A 27,295-nucleotide genomic window follows, 5' to 3' on the forward strand; every position below is an offset into this window, starting at 1 on the left:
AAACACACTATCCTTTTCCTCCTCACTGTTTAGAGTAACAATGAGTGGGCGCTTTTTCCCATCAGTTGATTTGCCAATTCTTGAGATACGTTTTATAACTACTTTGACATGGAGCTTTTCAATGAGTGATGTTACCCATGTCTCATCTTTCTTAGGAGCATCATTTGTTGTTGTCTCTTCAACGCCGTGGATAATCAAGTTTTTTGACCGTCTGATTTGATCTCTTTCTTCCGCTGCCTCCTCATCACGGACTTCTTTGATAACAGTCTTGATATCATTGTTCGGAGTGGTGGTCTCACAATTGGTAGAGACAACAGCAGCAGCGTATGATCTTTTACACTCTTCTTTAAGAGTTGACAGAATTTCCGTCCGGAAATCTTCTAGCTTCTTTTCTAGTTTGTTTTCGACGTATTCTACGGTGTGCAAGGCTGGATCATTAGAGAGTTTAGTTTTTAACTCTGTAAGCTCTTGTTTCTGAGATTCGACAATTTCAAGACGATGTTGTTCTGTTGTTTTCAGTTTCTTGATCGTTTTTTCGTTTTCTTTGATAGTTTCTTTGAGTTTCGCTAATTCTGCGGCGGTTTTTAGTGACGGTTGTGTTGCAGCAGAGGTAACGAGATTCGAAAGGTCTTTAGAAACTGTAACGCAGTTTGGACAGACGTATTTACAGCTGGTTCTTCTGTCATCTTTAAAGCATTGTAGCATATATGGTGGTAATCTAGTACAAAGAAAATGTACTAGTCTGTTGCACTTTGAACATGCCAAACTGTCTTGATTACGATCGTCTACACATGAGGCGGTGGTGCAAAGAGGATTTGGAGTTATCTTTTGTCTTGTGGACGTCATTGTAGATGTTTTAATGAGAATGCAGTTTTCGATGGTTGGATGTTGGCTGGTTTAAGTTGGTTTTAGTAGCGATTTTCCATGATTTTCTTAGAAAAATGCAAATTTGTTGAATTTGACTATCGCTGTTAGATTGTGACTGCTCTCAATTGACGTCAAATAAAAAAAAAAAAAAAAAAAAAAATGAAAAAATTCGATTTTTGACACTAAAATTTGAATATCTTTACAACCACTAATCCTCTGGAGGCCTATGACCCCTCATTTTCTTTCTTTTTTAAAGCTCTACAAGATAGGATAGATTTTGAAAAAAAAATTAAAACTTGAAAAATCTTCTGGAGTTGCTAACACAGGTTTGGTTCAAGATGCTAGCGCAACTATAGTAAAAGTTTGGAAAGTTTTGGAAGCACTCAAAAAGTTTGTCAATATCCATGTACTGTTTGATTTAAAAAAATACCCTTAACCTTTCAGATGTGAATAAGACAGTATAAGAAAATCATGGTATTTTTTTTACCTCATTTCAGTCTGGTCCGCTCAGTCATTGCTTTTGAATCTACCATTTTCGAGAGGTGCCCTTTTCGATTATGCGCAGCACTAAGAGCGATTTTCCCACATAATTTCCCACATAATTATAGCATGACTATTGCGCATGTCAAAGACTAATTTATATCAATAGTTATTTTGAAAAATATGTGCGCGGGAGATAATTTTTTAAAGCACATGGTGGTGGCAAGGTTTAGCACTGGTGGGATATTTCTTTGTCAAGTAAGGTAGACAGGTAGATTATCAAGCATGCTGACATTATAGCCAAACTACTACTGCTCTGCTGTCTATCAATTCTTTCCTTACTCTGTTTTCTCTCCTCTCCATTCGCTGTTTCTGGCCAGTGAAGCGACGATTTTGATTGCTCCAAAAAATAAGGTATATTTTCTTTTCCTTTTTTTACATCTTCATCACTTTTATTTTCACTGACAGCTGAAAATATTACTTATTTGTGTTACCTGTGTTTGTTAGCAGATGAAATTTAAGGGAATTATTGCAAACCAGCGAAATCATCATGGATTTTGTTTTCTCCTTTTGGGTGTTTTTGCTGCTGGGGTTAGATATTCTTTAAAGATTTATAGTTGGGCAGTCAGGACGTTTTGCAGGCTAGTTCTGAAGCTCCAAAACAGCATTTAATAAACATGAAAACTATGAAGTATGCACTTAAAAACATCAATTTGTCCGCATGCATTTTGTATTCAATTTTCAATATCCCTTTATTGGACCTACCTAAGGTAGTCCTTTAAATTAACCCTTGTCCGTTCGTTCGTTCGTTCGTCCGTCCGTCCGTTCGTTCGTTCGTCTGTTGCCAGCTTTTCTCGGGATTGGCTCATTAGTTTTTTCTAATTTTTTGCACAATGATGCAAAATGGCAATGCCCAAAATGTGACGGAGCCCGATTTTCAAAAAAAAAAATTTTCCGGCCGAAAATGGCGGAAATATGCCGGAAAAACTGGTTTTTCGGCATTTTCTCGAGATTTCATCATTAGTTTTTTCTGATTTTTTGCTCAAAGATGCGTATTAACAATGCCCAAAACATGGCCTAGACCGATTTTTGAGAAAAAATTTTTTCCGGCCGAAAATGCCGGAAATATGCCGGAAATCGCCGTTTTTCTGGATTTTCATTGGACTTATCCATATAATTGGTTGTTTTTTTCATTCAAAAAGATTATTAATAGCAATGCCCACCATCAAGCATGTTTCAATTTTCAATAAAATTGATTTTTGAAGCCGGAACTTTCTAAAAATCGCCGGAACAGCCGATTTTCGCCGGAAAAACGGTATTTCTTGAATTTCTTGAGCTGTACTTTATATTTTTTCATGAAATTTTGCACACTGATGCAAAATGTCAATACCTAAATTGTGACGGAGCCCGATTTTCGAAAAAATTCATTCCGGAAAAACTGTTTTTTTGGCATTTTCTCGAGATTTCATCATATTTATTTTTTCCTAGCCAGGAAACACTGTCTAACCTTTTTCTTTTTTCCTACAACATCCAAAAGAGAAAATGATTAGCCAGGTCCATTTGAACATTTCAAATTTTTCAACTGTCACTTTCATTTTACACCTCACTGATTTTAACAAATTAATTAGGGGATAATTTGTAATAATTCGCATAATTATAATGGCAGATTCAAGATGGCTAAACTTCATAACAAACATTGAGTGAAAACTCAAAAAGAAAAAGCTGTAAATTTAAACACTGAAAAAAAACTCTCTTTTTTTACAGATTAGATTCTATACCCTATTATTGAAAGAATAAAGCAAAAAAACATTCTGTAATAGCGAAATCAATGAAGAAAACATTGTATATAAACTGTTAATACATATGCCGGAGGTCTGATAGTACATAACAGCCAACAAAATACAAAAATCCAAGTCATTTTCAAGCAAACAGCACCACTTCTGCTTCTCCCGGCAGCCATTTTTCTTGTGTTCCAATTTCAATTTTCGAAACTTATGTTTACATACCCTAGGCCTTTTTCACTAAAGATATAATCTATATATATTAGCACTATCAAGTTTGAACAAGGTTATGCTAATACAAGCAATGGCCAAAAGTTGAGACGAGACGTGAAAAAGCAAATAGAGACATTGTTGAAGGAACGTCTAGTTTGTTTTGGAAAAAAATGCCCTTATCTAGACCTAAACCTACAGTTTCTATGTTGCTTTCTAATCATTATATTTATTTTACAACCTTATTAAAAAAATTATCCTTTGAAAATTCCATCGATTCAAAAATTGCACTCCGAAAAGTTAAAATAAATCGTAAATGCTGAAACAATTAATTACATCATTTTCGCGCGCATATCCTTTGAATTATCACTTTCGATCTCAAAACCACAACAAAAACAACGCACGTGAGTTATATGAGACTGCGGTCACGTAATGGCTTCCAATTCAAATGATAATCAGTTTAATTATATAGAACGACCTAGTACGTCGAAAGAATACTGCAGACTGTGTTCTGAAGAGTACAAAGTTTACAACGCGGAATCTAAAGAGTGCCGGTTTAATTTATTCGCCACGAAAAAATCCAAAAAGAAAAAAGAGAAAGACAACGCTACACTGAGAGACAGACTAAGAGCTGTGAATTTGATTGTTGAAGAGGATCCTGACTTGTCGGAGTCGATTTGCCGATCATGCGTATCAAATTTGAAAAAGATTGAAGAGGCGAAGAAAATAACAGAAAAATGGGTCGGACTCGGACTGAAAAGGAAACTCCCAGAGGTGGATGAAGAGAATGAACAGCAGATTGCTGGCGCGAAAAAAATCAAGATCGCTAATGATTGTAATGAGAAGGTGAGTTTTTAACCATTTCTATATTTTTATGCATTATAGCCCATTACTTACCTTACCTTAACTTTTTGGTCCTAGATCAAACTCTAGACATTCTATAATTTCAGATGGAAGTTATTGATCTAGCTGACTTAGACGATATCTCGCACGCATGCTTTACGGAATTTCCCAACGCTGTAAAAGAGCTGGAGGCACCCACCGTCGAAAGTATTGTCAATTTTAGCGATGCAGAATCTTGCAAAGCAGTCGATGCCCTATGTCCGGTTCTATCTAGTGCTTTGAAAGGTGCGATGGGTGGAAAAGATCGAAAACCAGACGGAGAATCCTCAGTTGACCATGCAATCAGAACTTTATGCTACGGCGCCATTTTCAAATCACGGTTAGTAATAAAATATTAATACGTAAAGAATTGATTGTATTATATCTGTGCCTGGGTTCGACTGACCTTGATATCTGACCTTGGGCATCGCTAGAAGTTTATTCAAATTTTCTTTTAAGGTATCCCAAGAATTCAAACGTTGTTGCTTCGAGAAATGACCAAATGTTAGTATCGGCGGGTGCTAGCAAACGTTCTTTTGGGTGGTTCAACAAAATGGGTCTTTCTAATTGTTACAATACTGCTTTGGAGCGTAACGGAGATATGGGGGAAAATTTCGATTCTGAAGTCCTTGGTTGGAAAAAGGAGATCGAAGATGACTACAAGGCAATTTTGGCATTAAAGAAAGATAATGACGCAACGTTCGAGGAGGCAAAACAGCTACGGAGATTGACAAATCCGGCTGCTGCACTATTTAAGGTTTTTAATTACTTTTTATACCATCATAAATATCCCAGTCAAAGCTACGGTGAAAATTGTTCTAGTTCTAATGATAAATTTAAAACAATACGTTGATTGGTTTCTGCTAAAACCGAAACACTCAATTTTCTTTTAGATTGTTGGAGACAACTTGGACTTTGAGAAAAGGGCAAGACACCAAGGAAAGAACAGACGTAATGAAAGCATCCATTGGTTTCACTACATGGCTATATTACACAGGGTTCATCCCTCTAAAGGTAACGACTATTATTTTCGAAATCTGCATCAAAAAATTTTTGTTTTCTTCAGAATTGATGATCAATAAGAAAGGACTAATTTAATGGGATAAAAACTTCACTTTAATTTCGCTTTTTACATTTAGCCAATCGAACACTACAAGAGTATCGCAATATGCCTATATTCCCTGGATTGAAAACGCAAGAAGTGCTTTCAAGCACCTACAAGATCCTGATAGCCCGAAGCATTGTTAACTTCATCCCTGCATTCAAGTTTCTACGGAAAAACGTCTGCTGGCATATACCTCACGCATTTTCAAAGAAATGTCAGAAAATCTCGCGTTGTAAGTATTGGTATAAGCCCTAAAATCTTACATACCTTACTTAAAAACATAAATTGACGAGGAGGATATGAGTCGTGACATCTATGTAGAAATCTTTTATACTATGGTAAATACCGTCACAAAGTTTAATTAAAAAAGATAAACATTTATTATTCAGGTACCTCTTGGACTTTCGTTTCACGCTGAAAACTCTACAACCGAAATTATTCAAATTATACGGGAAATTCAAGACAAATATGTTCCAATGATGGACGTTGACACTGACGAAGATGATGGAAATAAGCGGGACTAATCATCGAATCACTATTGTTCGGAGGAGACCAGCTTACAGAGAGAGAGGATCATTAACGCTCAACAAGGCTTTGTCGATTGTCGAAACGATTATTGAGATGCTGCAAGGGTTGAAACCAGCTTATGAAGACTGGCATTTGAAGCGAACCCTATACGAGGTAAGACTGAAAAACAAACAATATTTAGGTGTGCCTTATATATTGATAATAACTAAACCTTCTATGATAATTTTTATAATATCAAAATGAATCAAAAATACCAATGACATAAAAAAAATAATCGTTTACTTCCATCAGGTTAAGGAAACAATATTTCGCCAAAGAGAATCAGGGGCCCAACATGGTACCACCGAATGGTCGATGAATGTAACGAATTCAACAAATGCCAAAAAAGGAGCTAAAGACGATTTCAACGCATTCAAAGAGTTTAGCGATGTCGAAACAGATGCATTAATTGTAGCTGCAACGATGACTCATTTTAATATGCAAAAAATCGAGGGTAAGTTGAAAGTTGTTCAAAGGATTTTATTTAATTCAGTTTTCATACCAATGATGAAATTTATAAGTTTTCTGAAGAATTCTCTTATCTTTTGAAAATTTTAATGATTAATTTTTTTTCACCTTACAGATGATCCTATTCCTGGCGATGTCAAAAATGGTGGTAACGATGCAAGATATGCTTGGCTACAAAAGAATGTGGAAGAAATTTTCAGAAGGTCAGCACTTTAGCATAAAGACTATATTATTACAGCGTGAAGTAATAGTAAACAAAGTTGGTTTATATTCTACAAGTTTAACCCTTTTTTACCAAGATTTATTTTTGTATTTTCAGATTCACAGTGATGTATAATGTTGAGATCAAAGAAAATGCTAAAGTCGAGGATAATCCATTCAAGATGAAACTGTACTTTTGTTCGAAATGCGAAAAACACAACCAAACAAAACCGTACAAGACAAAAACGGGCGAGCAGCCACGAAAGTTGCTAAGCACCAAATGACAGGTAATAAAAATAGATATCCTGTCTAAAGTTTAGTATAAATAATCTTTGAAGCTCTATCGAAAATGTGCTAAAATAAAAAAGTTACAATAGAATCTGATTAACAGAAAATGGTTAGCAGAAAATATCACTCAAATACAATAATATTTGAAAAAAATATATAGAAATAATTTCTTCAATTTCTAGAAATGCTATGGAGTCAACTAACGAACCTACTGAGGAGGAAGAGAAGGAAACTATCAATCACAAATTGAGTTATCAGAAAGCATTGTTTACTTACAATTTGTTGTTGAGGTCAATAAATGATGCAATCAAAGAGGGGGATGGAGAAAGGCTGTTTGAGCATTATCGAGTTGCAGTCCTTTATTTCAAGTGTTATGGAAGAAGTAAATATGCCTACACAGTTTTAAAATCATTCTTTCGTATTAAGATGGAGCCATCTGCTGCTCTGAGCCTTATTTGGGAACGTTTCATCAACAAACATGGAATGAAGGGGTACAATATTAGTATGGATTTACACATGGAACACTTGAACAATTATTTAAAGGAGCTACTTCGTGACCTCCGTGGCAATGTCAACAGAGAAAATGCTGAAAGAGTATCAAAGTCATTGAAAAATCTTAAAAGCATCGTGGAAAAATTTGAAAACGAGTCAAAAATCAAACAACAAAATTTCATCATCAAAAACAAAGCAAAGACTCTTAAAGATGTTCAAAATCTCGTTGCTCAATTCATGAAGCAGAATATCTTTGCCGAAAGCAATGAGAAAAGTCACAGTTATGAATCGTTCCCTGATTTCAACAGTGACACACTTTCAAAGCTAGATATTGACAAACTTCTTCAGTGGGCAAAATCAAAAAAGGAAGACTTCAAACTGTTATATTCTTAAATTTCATAGCATTTTTTTTGTAACTCAATGCTTTTGTTGTTTGATCTTGAAAAGAAAAATTAGAAATGAGTATATTCATAAAATATAACAATGTTCCTTCAATGTTCAAGCTCAAAATCTATATCAATATCAGATAGGTTTTCAAAATCAGAAAAAACATATTTTTCCTCCTCGTTGACACTGTTTTGATCTGTTTCAGGTTCCTTTACAGCTTCCTTTTCAGGACAAGAAACGAAATAGTCTGATATTATTGAGTAAATCATTATCGCAATGTGTTCATCAACTATAGTCATGTGATCCATCAAGTAGTCTGGTGATGTTACGTACGTAGTTGATATTCTCTAATATATCAGTGATCACTGGTCTAGTTAAGCCAGTTATCGAAGAAGAAGGTAAGTTTATATGGGGGTCACTTTGAAAATAATTATGATGGTATTCCAATAACAAAGCTTCAATAGCACTTTTATCCTCCAGTGTAGCATTTCGAACTGGTTCAATAACATGGGCAGTACCAAACACGCATTCCTTTTCAAAATCATGATTATTGGGATGATCGGAAGATTGATGACAGACTGAGCAACATGAATAGGCTGGAGCTAGCGAAACAATAGGGCTGCTATTTTCGTTGAATGGTGAAAACAATGCAGTGCGTAAACAGGTGGTTAATTTGGTGTAATTTTTCATTTTTGGGTTGATGTCCTTGTCACAACCTTTGTATGTGTATAATATGGCATGACAATCCGATTCATCATTCCGTCCTGCCCGCCCAATCTGCTGGCAGTAATCAACAAGTGAAAAAGCAGGCCCAAAATGACAAACATACTTTAATCTTTTTGCATTGATACCACACCCGATTGTGCTTGTTGCAATTATGACACGAGGTAATGTATCATCTACAGAAGTAAGCGAAGCAAGGTACTTCTCTTTGTTGTGTGGTGATGTGTCTGCATGAAACATGCCAACAAGAAAATTATCATAATGCTTTTCCCGATTTTTGTAGATTCCTAATCCAAGTTTGGATAGAAACTGCCCAAATAACCAAGAAACCAGTTTCTGAGATCGACAATATATCAACACTTTTGGAGTGCTTTCACTGTTTTGACTGATAATGTTGAGCAGCCAATTAAAGCACGATATTGATTTGCTCCCAGCATCTACGATTGATAGTCTAATATTCTTTCTATCAGGAGAAGAATGAATATACCTTACATATTTAGACAGACTGCATGCACCACGCAAAATTTCAGTGAAGTCCATTTCAATTGTTGCACTAAGGGCCAGAACGGGAACTTTCTCTGAACAAAATGATCGAATCTCTCCGATGCGAGAAAAGGCTTCTCTGAATACGCTTTCTGTAGAAGATGAAGCAGGAACACCCCTGAAAAAAAAGAGTAAAAAACTTCTCAATACAGTAAGGGTAAATTTTGGTGAGCCTCTATGCTTAGCAAAACGAATTTTTTGAGCCTCATGCTTATGCTATGCTTATGACATACATTTTGCAAGTTTTTTGTAATTTGGGAGATTAAAAATGCCTTCAAATCTTAGACTGAGGCTTAGCATATGTTTAAGTTTTTTCTAATATTTGAGCCTGAATATGCTTATTTAGTGTTATGCTTATTAAAAAAATGTGTTTATTACACATATATATATATCATGATCGAGCCTGGGAATGTCACAAATTGAAATTTTGATTTAAAAAATACATGGAACATATATGCAGGATCAAAGATTTTTTTGTTTCAATTTGCTAGCAAATAAAAAGGCCTTGGTTTAGGCATTTTCATAGAAATAAAAATTACTTACCACGAAATTTTATGGGCCTCATCAACAACAACACAAACAACGTTCTTTCGAAGAAATGACGTGGTGAGAAAATCTTTCACTGAGGACAAAAGCCATTTTTCAGGAATTCCAAATAAGATGTTGTACCCATTCATTTTAAGTGTTTCAACGTCTGAACATTTGTCAAGGCTGCATGCCTTGATGTTGAGATATGAACCAAGTTCTTCAGCTTCAGCAATTTGATTCCGTATCAGATTTTGTAAAGGCGAAACCACAAGAACAATTGGGTGCTTCGAACTGTTGGGAAGGGCCCGGAAGATTGAAGGAAGTAGCTGATAAATCATACTTTTTCCATATGCGGTAGGAAGGATAGCAAGAGTATCTTTACCAGCAACAACATTTTCGATGCAGTCCATCTGCTTTCTCTTCAACGAGAAATTTGAATCAACTTTCTTAATTGCATCAGTTGCAATTTTTTCTAGAGAAGATTGTTCAGTCATTTGTGACTTAAAAGCATCAACTTGTGCAGCAGCCATTTTCTAATGTGATGTTGTTATAAAAATAACAGTTTGTTTTGTGTATGTTGTTATAAAAATAACAGTTTGTTTCGTGTCTAATGTTTTTTTTAAATAACAGGTTTTTTGTGTATCAAAAGTAAAACCAAGAGTATGAAGTGAAATCCAGTCTGCCGTTGTGAGAGATTATAAATTTGTTACTATTCATATTATTAATATTTGCTAAAGAAGAAGTAAAAAAACAAAATATTATTTGCCAAAAAATTGAAAATAGTTTTCTAAGATTACCACAACCAACTTTCCCAGCCTTGTTTATGTTTATAAAAAGTGCGCCATTATGAGATTCAAAATTATTCAAAATTAATATTCGCGGTTCAATGGTTACACTCACTAAAACTAAAATTGCGGAAAGCAACTTTTTCTTAAATAGTAAACACGACCGCGCATTCTATGTTCACCTTCTTGAACATTCAAATAGACCCGTCTATCTGGTGAACAAGGAATTCGAGTTTTTTCGAGATTTCCGCAGTGAAGCGATAGACGGGATTCCGGTCTAATTTTTTCCCTACAACCCTTCTCCCCCCCATCAACAATCAATGATGAATTTATTGTGTTGTGTATTTTTGCTAAATGCTATATTTTCTGACTGATTTTGTTCATTTTTCTTTTCGCATTGCTATCAATGCTAACTAACTTTCATCATCAGGTAGGTCCATTCAGCATGTTGCTTGTTTTCATTTTTAGAACTTTTGTAAAAAAAAGGAAAAATTACTGCTCTATTCACATATTAGATAGACCTTTTTGGACCTACCTCGGAGTTCCTATAAATTAACCGATGTCCGTCCGTTTGTTTGTTCGTTCGTCCATCTGTTACCAGCTTTTCTCAGGATTGGCTCATTAGTTTTTTCTGATTTTTGGCATTTTCCGGCCGAAAATGCCAGAAATATCCCAGAAAAACTGGATTTTTGGCATTTTCTCAAAATTTTATCATTAGTTTTTTCTGATTTTTTGCTCAAAGATGCGTATTAACAATGCCCAAAACATGGCTGAGTCCAATTTTTGAGAAAAATTTTTTTCCGGCGGAAAATGCCAGATATATGCCAGAAATAGCCATTTTTATGGATTTTCATTGGACTTTTTCCTTATAATTGGTTGTTTTTTCATTCAAAAACACTATTAATAGCAATGCCCACCATCAAGCATCATGTTTCAATTTTCAATAAAATTGATTTTTGAAGCCGGCCGGAACTATTTAAAAATCGCCGGAACAACCTATTTTCACCGGAAAGACAGTATTTCTTGAAATTCTTGAGCTGTACTTTATATTTTTTTATGAAATTTTGCACACTGATGCAAAATGACAATACCTAAAATGTGACGGACCCTGATTTTCAAAAACATTTTTTTCCGGCCGAAAATGCCAGAAATATGCCGGAAAAAAGGTTTTTTTGACATTTTCTCGAATTTTCATTCTTAGTTTTTTCTGATTTTTTGCTCAAAGATGCGTATGAGCAATGCCCAAAACATAGTTGAGTCCGCTTTCTGAGAAAATTTTTGTTTCGGCCGATAATACCGGAAATATGCCGAAAATGGCCGTTTTTGCAGATTTTTATTGGACCTTTTCCTTACATTTTTGTTTTTTCACACAAAAATATTATTGATAACAATGCCCTCCATCAAACATGATTCAATTGTCAATAAAACTGATCTTTGCAACCGGAACTTTCATTTCTATTTCCCTACTCCCCTTCCCTCTCCCCCGTCAACAATCAATGATGAAATTTAATGTATTTGCATTTTCGCTAAACAGTATATTATCTTCTGACTGATTGTTTTCATTTTTCTCTTTTTTGCTATCTAACTTTCATCGTTAGGTAGGTCCATTCAGCATGTTGCTTGTTGACTTTTGATGTCATTTATATTCAAGCAGCCATTTTTCATACTTTTTGCAAACTTCAAAAAACTGATTTTTTGTCCCATTACTGCAGGACTTTAAAGCTGACTTTAAAGTGCTTATGTGCGGCATTGGGTACAAAGTGTCCAAATTTGTGTTTCCTGTAATTTTTATATGAAGAGTTAGGGCTAAACTGTTTTGCACTAGGCCGACCCTAAAAAAAAAAAGTTTCCGGTTCACCGGCCGGGTGAAAATCTTTTTCGTCGTCACCCGGCCGCATTTTTTTTCATAAGAACCAAATAGATAACAGAGGAAACTTTCTTCTTAAAAACCTTTACTCATTTAAACTCCCAGCTGGCACACAACGTTGTTTCGACGTTTATATAACGTTAAAAAGACGTTATGAATGTTAGATGGACGTTGAAACAATGTTGTGTGCCAGCTGGGCTGTTACATCGTTGCTTTATAACACTTACACTCTTCAAAAAGGTTTGTTTGTTTAGCATGCTTTCTGGATATTAAAGATCAAATAAATAGTGTTATGCATATTTAAATGAGTGAAGAAAATATTTGTTTGTCTAGGCAGGTCTAGGAGGCTTTTGAACGTTGAAAAGGAAAATATTAGAGGCTTTCAACGTTAAAGATCAAATAATAATGTTATGCATATTAAATATTAGAATGAAAGGTTTGTTGATTCTTAGAAAAAAAGATCACAAAGTAAACACAACTGATAAACTCATTCAACACTCAGCTTTTTGTAATTAATAACAACACATTTCTTTCAGTGAAAGAGAAAAAAAGGGGACAGAATGTGTGGCAATATACTTTCTTTAAAACTACAGTAACAGCCAGAGAGATGAATTTTTTTCTTCCTAATTTTTTTAATTAGAAAGGACCAAAAAAAAAATTATCCCGGCCGCCCGCATGACATGACATTTTTTTTCGTCACCCGGTGGACCGGAAACGAAAAATTTTTTAGGGTCGACCCTACCAAGGGAAGAAGTTTTGGCGGAAAGAAATTTTGGTGAGTTTGGCTAATTGCCTAAAAATTATGCCAAATTAACCAAAAAAATTTTCCACCATGTTTAAATTCAAAGGTCATTTGCCAAAATAAATTTTCGCCAAATTTGAAATTAATTCTTCCAAATTGCACCAAAATGCTTGTGATGATACAAATAGGTTTTGGCTTGATTTCACGACCTAGTTGTTGAGCTGAATAGAAAAAAGAGTAGAATTAGTGAGAGTTTGCGAGATTGGAGGATGATGAGTTGATTGGGTCTAGAGATTAAGGAGGCACATCAGGAAAAGAACTTAGCTAAATAAAAAGCTTGAAATCAGGGGGAGTTATGAACAAGGGAAGGCAAAATTTAAACAATTGAAATGATTATACAAAATAAGGGTAGTGCTCATTTTTACAAAAAGAATCAAAATTTTTAACGTCTTCAAACACTTTCCTAAACTAATTCTTACTTTATTCATTGAGCATTTGATCCCAGTCTGGAAAGGAGGGAAATGTTACGCCGGAGCTGCCCCAACTTAGCTGGGAAAAAGTTGAAGGCAGCAGATATCAAACCTCAAATCTACCGGACGGCGCACAAGCTTCAATTTCCAGACTGGATTTGATCTAATCAATTAAATTCAATAAATGACCAATAAATTTTAAGTTTTATCTTTTTTAAATTTTTTCTTTCCAAAATCTTACTTACTTCAAAGAGAGAAATGAGCACATATTCTTACATTTAGGATGGCCTCAGTATCAACAGAAAGCAAATCTTCTAACAGAGAGATCAAGCCTATGACATATGAAGAGAAAAGAAAACTGAGTCTTGACATAAACAAATTGCCAGGTAAATAGTTATTATTTTATATTAATTATACATAATTTATCATTGTGCATGTTGACCTATCTTCTTTTTAATAGCTCTGCAATGTTGAATTCATATCCCCTGCACTTTTTTATTTTTAAGCATAGCCAGGCCGAGATTTGGGCTTAAAAACATGTAACTCAATGAAAATAATTCCATGTAACTCAATGAAAATAATTTCATGGGGAAACCCAAACTTTACTTAAGATTGCTTGGGACTTTATCTGAACTGTTTAATAATGGTCATAATAATAGCTAATAGTTTTTTCATTGAAATTTTGCAAGAGTTGTTTATCGAAAAACAATTTGTTTTTTCGTACAACTCTACTCTCGGGTGCATAATAAACGTACAGACCAAAATAAACGTACAGGGGGAAATAAAATTGGAATTAATAAACGTACAGGCTGAAAAATACTTACAGGTGAGAAATCAGAGCTAAAATAAATAAATGTACAGGCTAAAATAAATGTACAGGGAAAAATCTACCAATTTTTCAAAAGTAGAACATCCAGGTCGAAACTCGAATTTATAGCAAAACGTTCCAATTTACTCGTGTAACATTCGAAATCTCCCACAATACATTCAAATGTAATTAACGGCCTTTCTACACGTCTTACTTGAACAAAAAATAATAATTTTTTTCCAGTATGAATCGGGCGATATTGGGTCAAAATAAATAAACGTACAGGAGGGAATAAACGTACAGGCGGGAAAATTCTTCAAAATGAATAAACGTACAGGTCCTTACTAATAAGGTGCGTACAGACAGGAAATTTGACGTGAAAAAAATAAACGTACATGTATGTTTATCAGGCACCCAAGAGTATCTTCAATAGTTGGAAAAATACTTAAATTGCTCAGTGTATTTCCAGAGTATTTACAAATTATAAAAGACTTGAATAATTTAAATTGTTTTGAATTTTCATTCAGGTACTAAGCTTGGAAACGTTGTTCACATTATACAGACAATGGAACCTTCTTCGAAGGATACTGGACAGGATGAAATTGAGATTGACTTTGAAAAGTTGAGACCTGAAACTCTGCATGAATTGAGAAATTATATTGATAAAACTTTAAATGATATTTATTTTTAATGATATTCATAGCTCAAGCTCGTGTTAGTAGCTCAAAGTTGGTAAGAGTTAATTATTCTTAAGTGTTATGATTTTCTTTGACTAGCTTTGAGATAAATTTTGTCTTGTATTCTTTTTTGATACATAAATAAAAAAAGAAAAATGGCTTTTTCACTTCTTGTCCAAAGATGTGAAGGCATTGAAACAAGATTTTTCAACAATCTTAAAGAAGATTTATCAAGGAAAATCATTTGAATTTGAGTACTAATATGCTTTATTGTCGTGTACTTTTTGGTCAATCAGGAACTGTATTTTTATCACAAATTATTTTTGTTCTTTGGATTTTAAAGTTCATATTTCTTGTTTTGCGTAAAAAATGTTTTTGAACTTTTGTTTTGTCAATAATTTGCCTTAAAGCTCTTACCAAACGACCAATTTATTCTCATCCGACCAGCAGCTAGCCTTTTAAATGGGAAGATTAGAAACGTTATTTCTAAAAGTAATGTTGCATCCTCTTCATTATTGTTATAGAGTTCGACTTCTGGCATACAGTTTTTAATGACACTTGTTCATAATATTGTTTATTTCACTTGTTTAACATTAAAGATAATTTTACAAGAATTATAGTTGTATATATAAAGGAGGGATTGTTGTACTATTTAGGTGAGTTCATTAGAAAAACAAAAAACCATTAATTTTATAAATTTAATTTTTTTACTCTGCTAGGAAAACAGCAGCAATTAGTAGCTTTTGATTGTCTTTTGTAAATCAAACTACAAGAGACACTTTGCTTTGGGATTCTATTAGAAAATGAATACAGTGCTAGTAATAGTCAAAATGGTACAGTTTTTCTTTATGACTTTGAAGTCTATTAGTGTTAGTAGGGGGAAATTTGTTCGTTTTTTTGAAGTCACTCAATTTTTTTAGTCAAAGCAAGTTATACATTTTTTTATAGATTTTTGTCTGAAAATCGCACGAAAGTGTCCGGAAAAAAAATTGGCACCCAAGTTATTTTGATTCCTGTTGATTCCCCTACCCCTTAGCTTTCCAAAAGTGTATAACAAGTGCTTTGACTAAAAAAATCGAGTGATTTTCCGACAAATCGACAAATTTCCCCCTACTATGTTGGGAACAAAATTTTAATTTAGGCATGCTTTTCCTCTAGAATGAAAATGTTCAATGTTTGGTCATTTTTCAAACTTCCACAATGAGTTTTTGAAAAACTAAATCATTATCTTATAATCTCAGTTTTGAAGCCATACTCTTTCATTAATTATCAGGGCTCCTTTGGTAGTATATTGAAAAGATATATGGTTTTACTGGTTATATTGAGTATAAAGAGTGTAATCATATCAAAGAAATTATGCAAAGAAATAGCTCGAAAAAACAATTTAACGATTCTGACTCAATTGATGTATTGGTTAATTTTGAAGAAAGGTTTAATTTTGTCTAATGAAACTTAACAATGTCTTTTGTCAAGTTTCTTGACAGATAGTTTATACTTTTAAAAATTTTGAGTTTTTCCATGTTAGTGTGCAATAACACCACAAAACACAATAGATAGACATATTATACATCATACCCAAAAAAGCGTGCTGTAACTGTATTCTGTATTGTATATTTTTCATAGAAAAAGATCAAATACAATAAATTCCAAAAAGAAATGGCAAGGACCAAACAAACTGCCAGGAAAAGCACAGGTGGTAAATGTCCTCGAAAGAAACTTGCACGTCGCAAAGATATCAAACTATGGAAAAATAATGGGAATACAGTTAACGATGGTGCTACCAACTCAAAGACTGAGGGAGTTGATCAAGAAGATTGTGAAAATCCATATCCTGTAAGTAGAATTTTAAATATGTCTCTTTTTACATATTGCTACACTAAATGTACAGAAAATTCGACTTTATCGTCACCAACTGATTTTCCGAATCCTACACAGACATTCTCGGTATCACCACAAAATTGTTCATTGTCTGGGCTCCCAAAAAGTTATACGTCACAGAAGTTACCAAATTGTGAACTGATCACACAATCTGCTTAGAAAACAATCAGAACGCTTCAAGTGGAGGTGTTGTAATACTCATCCGTAAATTATGGCAAGATCCCTGGCGGACATGAAGATCATTATGGAAAGAATCATAAACCATATTCGATGGTTAATCTATAGTTACAATAAAGGCATACAATCCAAACATCTTCCCACAGGTTGTCCTATTTTTTGACTTTCGCAAATCATTTGATATCATCTATCGTAGTAAAATCCTAAAGATTCTGGCAGCGTACGGTACACTGTCTATTGAACTGATTGAACTGACGTTACATAGACACACCAGCCAAAGTTGTATCTCTAGATGGTGGGACAGAATATTTTAACATGTTACAAGATGTTACACTGGCACCTTATCTCTTTATTATAATACCAGACTATGTATGTAATGCGATAAGTGATATGGAAAATAACAATGGTTTCACTATCGAGGAAGAGAGTCGACCAATACCTGAAGTCCAAGTCACTGATCTTGACTTTGCAAGATGATATTGCTCTTACCACGAGCTTGATAAATGAAACTCAGAAATTCCTAATGGTGTAGAATCTGCTTGCATCCGCATCCCAAGTGCTAATTTCCAACCAGCCAATCAGATATTTTCTCTCAATTAGGAGAGAAAATAAAATTTTAACTTTAAATACCTTGACCCAGGCCCACTCTCACAAAATCAATACAGAAATGATCGATGGAACATACACTAGTGTACTTCGCACAGCTTTGAAAGTGTCTTGGCAAGATCATGTTCTGGGTATCACTTATGAAAAGAGAAAGCCGAATGCGTCTTGTAGTTCTCCTTTCGAAACTCGCTGTTTACAACTAGAATAAAATACAAGATAAGTGACTAGTCAGCTATTAATTGGATAGAAATAACTGGAAAGAAGATCATGGGGTCCGGTCTGGCGCCCAACCTAGGTAGGTAGAACAGGTAGGGGGTAAACTTCTACTCAAATGTCAAGGGAGGTATTCTCCCTGTTGTCCTAAAAAATCTACAGTGTGTGAAAATACATGTGCGGACCATTTCCGGCACTTCGTTAGGGAGGGCCTAATTTCTAACCTGTTATGCTGTTTATTCATATTAGATTTGTTTTCTTACAGGTCGAAGAACTTACCAATTTACTGGCAGAAATCAAAGACGAACCAGGTAGCTTTGCTACAGACGGCATTCTCAAACAGTCACCACTTCCTGGCCTCAACATTGAGGAGTTGGACCTGTTTGCCTGCCACTTTGTGCTGATTCAGCAAAAAGAATAATTGAAGTTGCTCGACAAGCTCCTTTTGGATGGGTGAAAAAACTGTTGTCGATGAAAATATCAGGTTAGTTTATTTGATCACTTGATAAGTATTAGAATTTTAATGTAAATCTGAATTGGCAAAGAAACGAAGTGCATTTAAAAAAAAACTGAGTATTATGTTTTGTGTTGTTTCAAGGTGCCAGATTCCCAGATTTTGGTATTAACTTATAAAGCATTAGTATTTTGGACAGTTATATTCTTAATTTGGTTAAGTAACCTGATATGGAAAATCATATTATTTTGCTCTATGAAAATCATGCTGTTTTCAACAGGAAAAAAGAGTTTTTTAAGGTTTTTGTGGAAAAGGGTATAGTCAAACCAAAAATTCAGAGAAAAATTTTGATACCGTTATAATTATACTGACACATAATTGCTCCCAGTGTACATACAGATGACATGGATATGGGAAAATATTTTTCCGCTTTATGCCGCTATTGACTACAGAATATTATTTTTTAGAAAAAGTTGGGAAATTGATCCTAAACGCATCACTCTGAAAAATCCAAGATTCCAGTCAGCCTTGAAAGCATTGGTGTTGAAAGTACAACAAGAGCTCGGATGTGGAAATAACAACATCAGAGCTGATCTCTACAAACTTCTATTGTACGAGGTAGGAGGACATTTCAAACCACACAAAGATTCGGAGAAACAGGACGGGATGTTTGCTACACTTATCGTTCAATTGCCCTCAATTTTCAGTGGGAATCAACTGATTGTTCGGCACGGTGGTAAAACACATACAGTTGATTTTGGTTGTGATGATGCTGAATTCTCAATCCTGTATGCAGCGCATTATGCAGATTGCGAACATGAAGTGACTCCACTAATAGAAGGACATCGGCTAGCATTGATTTATAATTTGGTTTGGACAGCTCCTTCTGAGCCACCAAATCTGGATCAAAATGCTAAAATGGTTCAAAAGCTTTCAACACTTTTGAAAGAGGTAAAATTATATTTTTCATTCTATTTTAAATCATTATTGTGATTCGCAGATTTGATTTGATTATTGCAAGTAAAGGAACAGTCGGTCAAGTGCACTAAAAAGGGTATGATTTTAACCGAATTTTGACGTGCTTTAAGTAGTTCAAAAGGTATGTACTAAAGTTCCTCCGGCCACACCTTTATAGCAACCACTAAGCGCCCTCCTAACACCCAATAGCGCCTTCCACGCTCCACTGAACAGCAACTAAACAATTGCTGTCCAGCCCTCCTGAACTTTAATGTTATCTCGGCAGTGATCGGCGGCGAACCGGCTCAGGACATAGGGTTGTAAATATCATTGCCACCGCAACGACCGCAGCGAGTGAGGAGGCAGTTATAGCTTCAGGCGCAGTCAGGCGTAAGGAATATTGGACTGGAATCTCGCATTTTTGCGCGTTTTGTTTCGTTTTGTTTTGTTTTGTCGCGCAAGCCTACCCGTAGTTAGTCTCTTCCGTAAATGTTCGGTTTTTTTTCCAGGACGGCAGTTGCTAGCCTAAAAACCTTTTCTTTATAATAGCAGGCGCTGCGGGCATTTTACTCAGCTTTCGACAGTAGATTCTATTCCGCTTGTAGAATTTTGCCCGATTGGTCAACATGCAGGAAATGGAATGGAGAAGTTTCTGGAAGTTTTTTTTAAATTCAAGCTCTCTCCTCCTGCAGTCAAAATACTTATACGCATTTACTTTTGACTTTCGGATTAAACAAGATATATACATATACCAATCAGTGAATTTGCTGACAGTCAAATTACAATCTGTCTCCTGTCTTAGACATTCAGGAGATTGATTCATTTTTCGACCCAAACAGTTTGTCCCCAATAATGAACAATGATTAAAATGATAATAGTAGAAATGATTGAATATGGACAAAAGTGATTATTGTTGGTGGTTGAATTGGCAACGAAATTCCACTGTAACTAAATTTATTCGACAATCGTCATTCAACATACTCCACTCCCAACAAGAATGCTTAAAGATCCTGTGTTATGGTACTTCGACAGTAAGTACAAATATTTTTTGCTTTGTGTACTTTTATAAGACTTGGTTTTATTAATCTTTTAATGTTTAACCTGTGTTCTTGTTGATACTTACCAGGCAATATTTGGGAAATTATTATCAAAGATTGAAAGAAACTTTTGTGAACTATTTTTGAGGAAATTTCAGTACACTCACCATATCATCCAATTTCATGTTTCTTATTTTCCCTTTAAGCTTTTTATGAATGAGGATTCGTTTACCTTGACAACGTAATATTACCTCGTTACTGCTACTATTACCACGTTACGTCATGATTTTCCATTCTTCTACACGATATTGCTGTTACAACTGCAAGATAACTGGCATATCTTTTTAATGTAAACAATTTTGTCCATGAGATCCCTAATCATGCCGTTGGAAAAAGTCCTGAATGTACGCTATTTCCTGTTAATACCTGCTTCCTGCTCATCAATATTGCCTCGTTACTGATACTATTACCACGTTACGTCCTATCATAGCATTTCTTATGCTGTTTGGTTCTACTATGTTTCATTTATATTTCAAATTGGTTGAAATAAATATAATTGCATGTCTTTTGACTGGTTTAGTATCTGTAATTGTCTGTAATTGATTCTACCTGGACACTTTTCCTAATGAATGTTTTAAGATTCGTATTTTATTCTTTGTAAAAAGTAATTCACATTTTTAGAAAAAAAATATGTTTCATTTATGTTAGCTTATTCATTGATATCTCTAAGAAAATGCTGAGAAGAATCATTCTAACTATTCCAAATCATTTCCAAACTTTTGCTATAAATCATTAAAAAGCCTTAATTAGCATTAATTAGTTTTTACAAGCATTTGTACTAGCGGGTGGCAGTTAGTGAAAGGATGACAGTCATTGCTTCACGCTAGGATATTGGACACGCATCTCGAATTTTTGCGCGCGCGTTTTTTTTGTGTTTGTTAGTATCGTATGTTCCGGCTGAAATGATATCCCGTAAAGTTGGCTTCCCGGTAAAGTTTCATAGCTTTTCCCTTTGAGCATGCGCGGCGGACGCTTTTCCTTGCTTTAACTATTAACTTTCGGTAATTAGTTCTTACAAAATAAACAATGGATGGCGAAGAAGATGAGCATATTTATTTTTCTTATAAGCATCTACTTTATAAGAATCAAATCAATAACTCTTTATTGAAGGTAATACATCTTTCGGTAATTAGTTCTTACAAAGTAAACAATGGATGGCGAAGAAGATGAGCATATTTATTTTTCTTATAAGCATCTACTTTATAAGAATCAAATCAATAACTCTTTATTGAAGGTAATATATCTTTCGTAGAATCTAAGTGACCAACAAGTATTTTTCTCATGATATATTTCGAGAACTATTTCTCATTTTCAGATATTACCTCTAAAACAAAATATAAAAACAGTTTAAAAAAACAGTAAAATTCATACAAGTTAAAAACATTCATTCCGTAAAAACCTTTTCCACAATCAACAAAAACGTAATGCCTACAAGTAAGAGAAATCAAAAATTCAAAATCATTAAAGCGAAACGAAAAAATTAAAAAGCTATCTAAGAACAATTAAATTAATTTTTCTTTTTATGATGAATCATACCGGAGATGGCTGATCTTTTGTATCTCATTGGCGACAAGGCAAGAAAGTTCATCATCAAGCCTGTATCCGTAGCTTTAGTATACCAAGTGGATGAGAGTTTGCACCCTTCACGGTGGATCAACATGTCGAGGAATGGAATGTTACCATTGTGTTCACGTTCAACCGTAAATTTTAATGAAACATTCAAAGAGTTAATATTTTCGAGCTTTATGGGGGCACTGTTTTTCTCAATGTCCATAAGGATATCATCAACGTACCGTTCATAGATGACTGCTTCCCCCTTGATTGTCGGGTCATATTTGCTAAGCCAACCGTTAGCCAGCATCGGAGCGGGCGGGCTACCCATTGCTAACCCATTCGTTTGTTGGTAATAGCCATCGTGGGTGAGCATCAAAACGTCACAATTGCAATTTGAAGCATTTCTCTAAATGTTTCCTTATCTACAGGAGGTTTCGCGTATCTACCTGAGTAAAGTATATCGGTACAATCATCGATGGCTTCATTAACAGGAACATTGGTATAAAGAGATACAATATCAAAGCTGACGATTTTATGACCATCGGGCAGATCGATTTCACTGAGACGAGAAGAAATGCTCTCAGACGATGTGTTGATGTTGCATTCTGGAACCACTGAAAGCCAATCCGCTGTCTTTTTGGCAATCTTATAATATGCTGAACCAGGCATCGATAAAACTGGACGCAAAGGAATATCGTTCTTGTGTACTTTAGCCAAACCATACAATCTTGGTGGTTGGCTACCTGTCGATCTCAGTTTATTGTGTAGTTCGGCGTTGATTTTCTTATTTTCCAACAGATCGTTCAGGAAATTCACCACTCTTTCCTCTTCTTTCAAAACTGGGTTTTTTGCATTCTTTCGTGGTGGTTCCCACTTTTTGAATTGGGGTAGGCTGATAATGGCATCTAATTTAGAGTTATACTGTTCAACTTTCATGATGCAGATACCTATTCCCTTATCGAATGGAATAGCCAGTAGCCGATTGTCCTTCAAGTACTTTTTAGTAGCCTGTATGTTCCGACTACTTTTTTGCTTTTTGCAAGTTTTGATGTAGTTCAATGTTTTTATGTTTATATCCGTGATCAAATCGTCACTGACATCCCGATTCTTACAGAATTCGATAAAGCTGTCTAACTCTGTCAACACGTCGTTTTGATTCATTTTTTCGAGAACTGCGTTCTTTGGTCCAAGTGAAAGCGTTTCCATGACGAATTTTGGAGGGTCCTTCTCCGTTGTAGCAAATGACAGTGTTTTTCACATTGAAAAGAGGGCATTCTTGTTCAAGCGAAAGGTTTTGTAGTTTTTTACCATGTTTGGATTTAAGATTTCGGCATTCTGTTTGCATTACGTATCGTAGGTGTAGAATAATCGAAGGTATACATTCACGGGGTAGATTTTGTTTCAAATTTGAACGAATTGTAGCTACTTACTCACGCGTCGATGTATGATCTTTGTTAGCCTTGATCAATTCCTTTCTCAAAAGTCTAATTTGAAATTCGTGAACTGATCGGTCATCAAAGCAGCCATTTTCAGGAATACGAAATTTTAAAAACCGTGGAATAATATTTGCTTTAAGACAATTCTGTAGGAATTTAATAGGAAGACTGTGGCTCTCTGCTTTACGTAAGATCTTGAGATACTTCAGGAACCATTTCCAACAGCCATTTCGTTGCAATTTGTCTCTTAGCAATGTATAAGGTTCAAACATTGTGGCATCAATTTTTAGTAAAATGTAAGTGACCAACAAGTATTTTTCTCATGATATATTTCGAGAACTATTTCTCATCTTCAAATATCTTTCGGTAATTAGTTCTTACAAAGTAAACAATGGATGGCGAAGAAGATAAGCATATTTATTTTTCTTATAAGCATCTACTTTATAAGAATCAAATCAATAACTCTTTATTGAAGGTAATATATCTTTCGGTAGTTAGTTCTTACAAAGTAAACAATGGATGGCGAAGAAGATGAGCATATTTATTTTTCTTATAAGTATCTACTTTATAAGAATCAAATCAATAACTCTTTATTGAGGGTTATATACCTTTCGACAATTAGTTCTTACAAAATAAACAATGGATGGCGAAGAAGATGAGCATATCTATTTTTCTTATAAGCATCTTCTTTATAAGAATCAAATCAATAACTCTTTATTGAGGGTTATATACCTTTCGACAATTAGTTCTTACAAAATAAACAATGGATGGCGAAGAAGATGAGCATATCTATTTTTCTTATAAGCGTCTACTTTATAAGACTCTGTTAAAATAAGGAAACTTTTAGTTGCGATTTTGCAAATCTTGTACTGTAAGCTAAGGTTTCAATTCTTATTTATCAACCTAAAATTTTTCAACCAGTCAAAATCAAAATGCGTAATCCGTAACTTACTCGATATCGACAGTCTCTCCAATGCATTGCTTGTACTTCTTTAGAAAAGATTAACGAAAGATTCTATGATTATTAGAATTAATGAATTAAAAAAGGTATATCTATTTCTTTTTTAGCTTTTTTCGGAGATTCGAAGACATTTATTTCATCTCAAAACTCATCATACAATTGGCGAAATTTTCGACTTTAAGTCGTCTTGTTGGACCTACCCCGGTGGGGTGGAGGTCCTATAAATTAACCCATGTTCGTTCGTTCGGTAGTTAGTGTGTTAGTTACCAGCTTTTCTCGAGATTTGCTCATTAGTTTTTTCTGATTTTTGGCACAAAGGTGCATGACCATAAACCCTCGAATGTGACGGAGCCCGATTTTCGAAAAAAAAAATTTTTGGGCAAATTTGGGCCAAAAAACGGCTTAAAAACGGGTTTTTTGGACTTTGTGAAAAATTAGATCATTAATTTTTTCTGATTTTTAGCATGGAAGTAGGGTACAATCTTAGTTAAAGGATGGCTCAACCAGATTTTCACAAAAAAATTTTTTTGGCCCAAAAATCGCATTTTTATCTATAAGAACCACTTTTAATAAGAATACATCAATGTTCTTAGCCATATTATTATTATTATTATTTCTATTATTATTTTTACGATGAAAATGTCACGGTGGAGGGTAATGGTTAATCTATATCTATAAGAATCACTATTTATGAGCATATATCAATGTTATTAGCCAAATTGTTTTTTTATTATTATTTTTTCTAATAGAAGAAAGTGTCACGGTAGAGTGCGACGGTTTGACTTTTCTGGAAACCTTATTTATTAAGCTGTGCATTTTTCTGATAGTGGTTTTTATAAAGAAAAGCGCTTAATTGCTTTTTTATTTCGTTTTCAAAAATCTTTTTCACTAATAGTTTCTCTCAATAGATATGCTTTCATTTTCTTTATTTTTTTGTATTTTGACCAGTTATGTCTTATGTGTTTCATTGTTTCAATGTTCACTGATTAGTTAGATAACCAGGTAGGTCCATAAAAGTATCGCTTGTTAAGCTTTGTTTTAAATACTTGACCTTTATGAGAGCTGTGGCAGTTAGTGCAAACTATGACCTAGTTTTATTTATAGTTGGCATTGTAGAGAGTTGTTATTGTCAAATAATCCGAAGTGTATGATAACTGCATAGTCTCACATCACTGTCTGTAGAAAAGTTTAGCTTCTGCTCCCCTTAGTCTAGCAAGCTAGACGACTAATTTATACATAGTAGAAATAAAGCAAAAAGTAATGAATGGAACAATTTTAGTCGTCTAGAAACCTTTGTGCACTAACTCCAAACAAAAGAAAAGTGTCAATATTGCAATTATAATTTTTTCCTGCTCAAAATAATTCTTGAGAAAAAAAATATGTGTGGATTTGTGTATTGAAAGTTTTTCATTTGAGTTGATTTCGTTTTGAGAGTTTGTTGTTGCTTGATAAATTGTTTTCTCGCTACGCAAGTTTCTGCGTAGCTAGCCCCTGTATCTATAAGGCTGGAACACCGGATTCTTCCAGTCGTTTATACAAACTAAATCCCGTATTATCATTATTATTATTATTAGTATTGGTATTATTAGTATTACACGCATTATAAACGACTCCAGTCTAGCTCCCCTAGGTTCTAAATCCGTCCCTTTCGACCCTCACTCACCCACTGGGTCTTATTTGAGAGGTTTGATCATCCCCTTAGATAGGCTCCAGTACAGGTAATTCTTAGAGGTAAGATTAGATATGATTCTAAACGATGCTATCTTCTGTTATTGTCCGCTGAGGGGATAGCAAAACGCGGGGAAATTTATTATGTGCGGAGCTTGCAGCCTAATTAGCGTACACGGAAAGCACTAGCGGCGGTAGAGAAATAAAATAATTTAAATCTTAAATTTGAATCCTCAACCTTTCACTGGCTGGTAAAATTAAAGATTTGCGCCGCGTTTTAAAGAATCATAAATTGAATCTATTACTTGATTTGTCATCGTATTTTACTTCTTCGCGAAAGTAAATTCCCAAAATTTCGCGATTTTTTTGCCTCGTGAAAGTTTCTTCCCTTAAATTAAGTTAAATTGAGTTATTTCGGATCTCCATGCATTAATCTTCATAGGTCGAACGTGAACATGACAATGTCTACGGTTGGTCATTAGAGCATCAATACAGCACAAGTTCCCTTGCAAATGGTATGGCTGCTCTCAAGGGGAAAGATCGACAAATTGCAAGATCTTTATCCGCTGCAAGTGAAGAAATGAACCCCAATGAACAGGTAATTGGAGTGTTTTTACTTTGTTACAAAACTTTTGTATTTTATTGAAAATGTTCTCCTTTTTCGAGCTTACTTGTCTGAAATAATCAGTTCGAAAAAATATTTTTTTCCTTCGACAGCACAAAAAAAATTCTCAAGACATTTTTTTTATTCGGCCCAAGGTCGGTTGCAATACTTTTGAAAAAGTGCTGATGACTTTTTATGTTTCATAGACGTCTTTCTATTTGATGAAATTGGAACGTCATCTGAACGAATCTGGTGATCACTGCGGTGGTGGTTATTATGGTCGCTCTGATTACAGTGATGGAGAATTCGAAGGTTGGTATACGAATATTGTCTTCACGTTTGGTTGATGAATCTAAAGATCTATACGACAAGAAGCTCTTTCCGCTGTATTCGCCAAGTAACACTTAGTAGCGCTAATGATTTATGAGGGTGCTGGCGAACTGATTATTTCAAGGATATTTCTTTTTGATGATGGTATCGCAATTACAAACGTCGGAGTACTCTTTTGAAAAAGTGTTTTGAGGCGATAAATGTAACGTCAAAATAGGTTCAAAGATTATATAAAACGGTTCGTCATCCAAAAACCTCAGAGCAACACCGTTACCGAATACTGCTTCTAAATACTTCCCGACCCCTTTATAGAGAGAAATCGCAATGAGAACATCAACATAAACCTAAGAGAGTGATTCTTACCAGCAATGTTGCAGTTAAACCAACATTTCATATTCTTACTCTGAATGTGATGGTGATTTCATTTGGCGTGTGAGAGGAAGTCCCAGAACAGATACCTTAATGTAGATGTTTTTATACTCTTCCATA

The 27,295-nt window shown here is 34.6% G+C and overlaps 3 protein-coding genes and 1 long non-coding RNA gene across 4 annotated transcripts; 3 read left to right on the forward strand and 1 right to left on the reverse strand.

Annotated features, from left to right (window-relative positions):
• Window positions 1-1,351: 1,351 nt before the first annotated feature.
• On the forward strand, window positions 1,352-16,259 carry LOC136811846 (uncharacterized). Its single transcript, XR_010847280.1, has 3 exons — window positions 1,352-1,761; window positions 13,669-13,772; window positions 14,722-16,259. It is a non-coding gene; the product is annotated as an uncharacterized lncRNA (long non-coding RNA).
• LOC136811839 (uncharacterized) lies at window positions 3,621-5,805 on the forward strand. Its single transcript, XM_067068467.1, has 6 exons — window positions 3,621-4,184; window positions 4,289-4,560; window positions 4,680-4,977; window positions 5,114-5,234; window positions 5,360-5,567; window positions 5,715-5,805. Exons 1-6 carry the CDS (start codon window positions 3,771-3,773, stop codon window positions 5,803-5,805), a joined length of 1,404 nt encoding a protein of 467 aa, XP_066924568.1. The 5' UTR covers window positions 3,621-3,770.
• On the reverse strand, window positions 7,539-10,162 carry LOC136811845 (probable ATP-dependent DNA helicase RecS). The gene is made up of 2 exons (XM_067068475.1): window positions 9,538-10,162; window positions 7,539-9,112 (listed from the first exon to the last, which is right to left on the reverse strand). The coding sequence occupies exons 1-2, from the start codon at window positions 10,050-10,052 to the stop codon at window positions 8,014-8,016; spliced, it is 1,614 nt and encodes a 537-aa protein (XP_066924576.1). The 5' UTR covers window positions 10,053-10,162; the 3' UTR covers window positions 7,539-8,013.
• Window positions 16,260-16,498: 239 nt separating the features above from the next.
• On the forward strand, window positions 16,499-27,079 carry LOC136811847 (uncharacterized). Its single transcript, XM_067068476.1, has 5 exons — window positions 16,499-16,704; window positions 18,011-18,229; window positions 18,667-19,150; window positions 26,315-26,470; window positions 26,683-27,079. Exons 2-5 carry the CDS (start codon window positions 18,195-18,197, stop codon window positions 26,821-26,823), a joined length of 816 nt encoding a protein of 271 aa, XP_066924577.1. The 5' UTR covers window positions 16,499-16,704; window positions 18,011-18,194; the 3' UTR covers window positions 26,824-27,079.
• The last annotated feature ends 216 nt before the right edge of the window (window positions 27,080-27,295 follow it).

The sequence above is a fragment of the Clytia hemisphaerica genome, unplaced genomic scaffold (genome assembly GCF_902728285.1).
Source record: "Clytia hemisphaerica strain Z4C2 unplaced genomic scaffold, Clytia hemisphaerica genome assembly, whole genome shotgun sequence".
Taxonomy (NCBI): Eukaryota; Metazoa; Cnidaria; class Hydrozoa; order Leptothecata; family Clytiidae; genus Clytia; species Clytia hemisphaerica.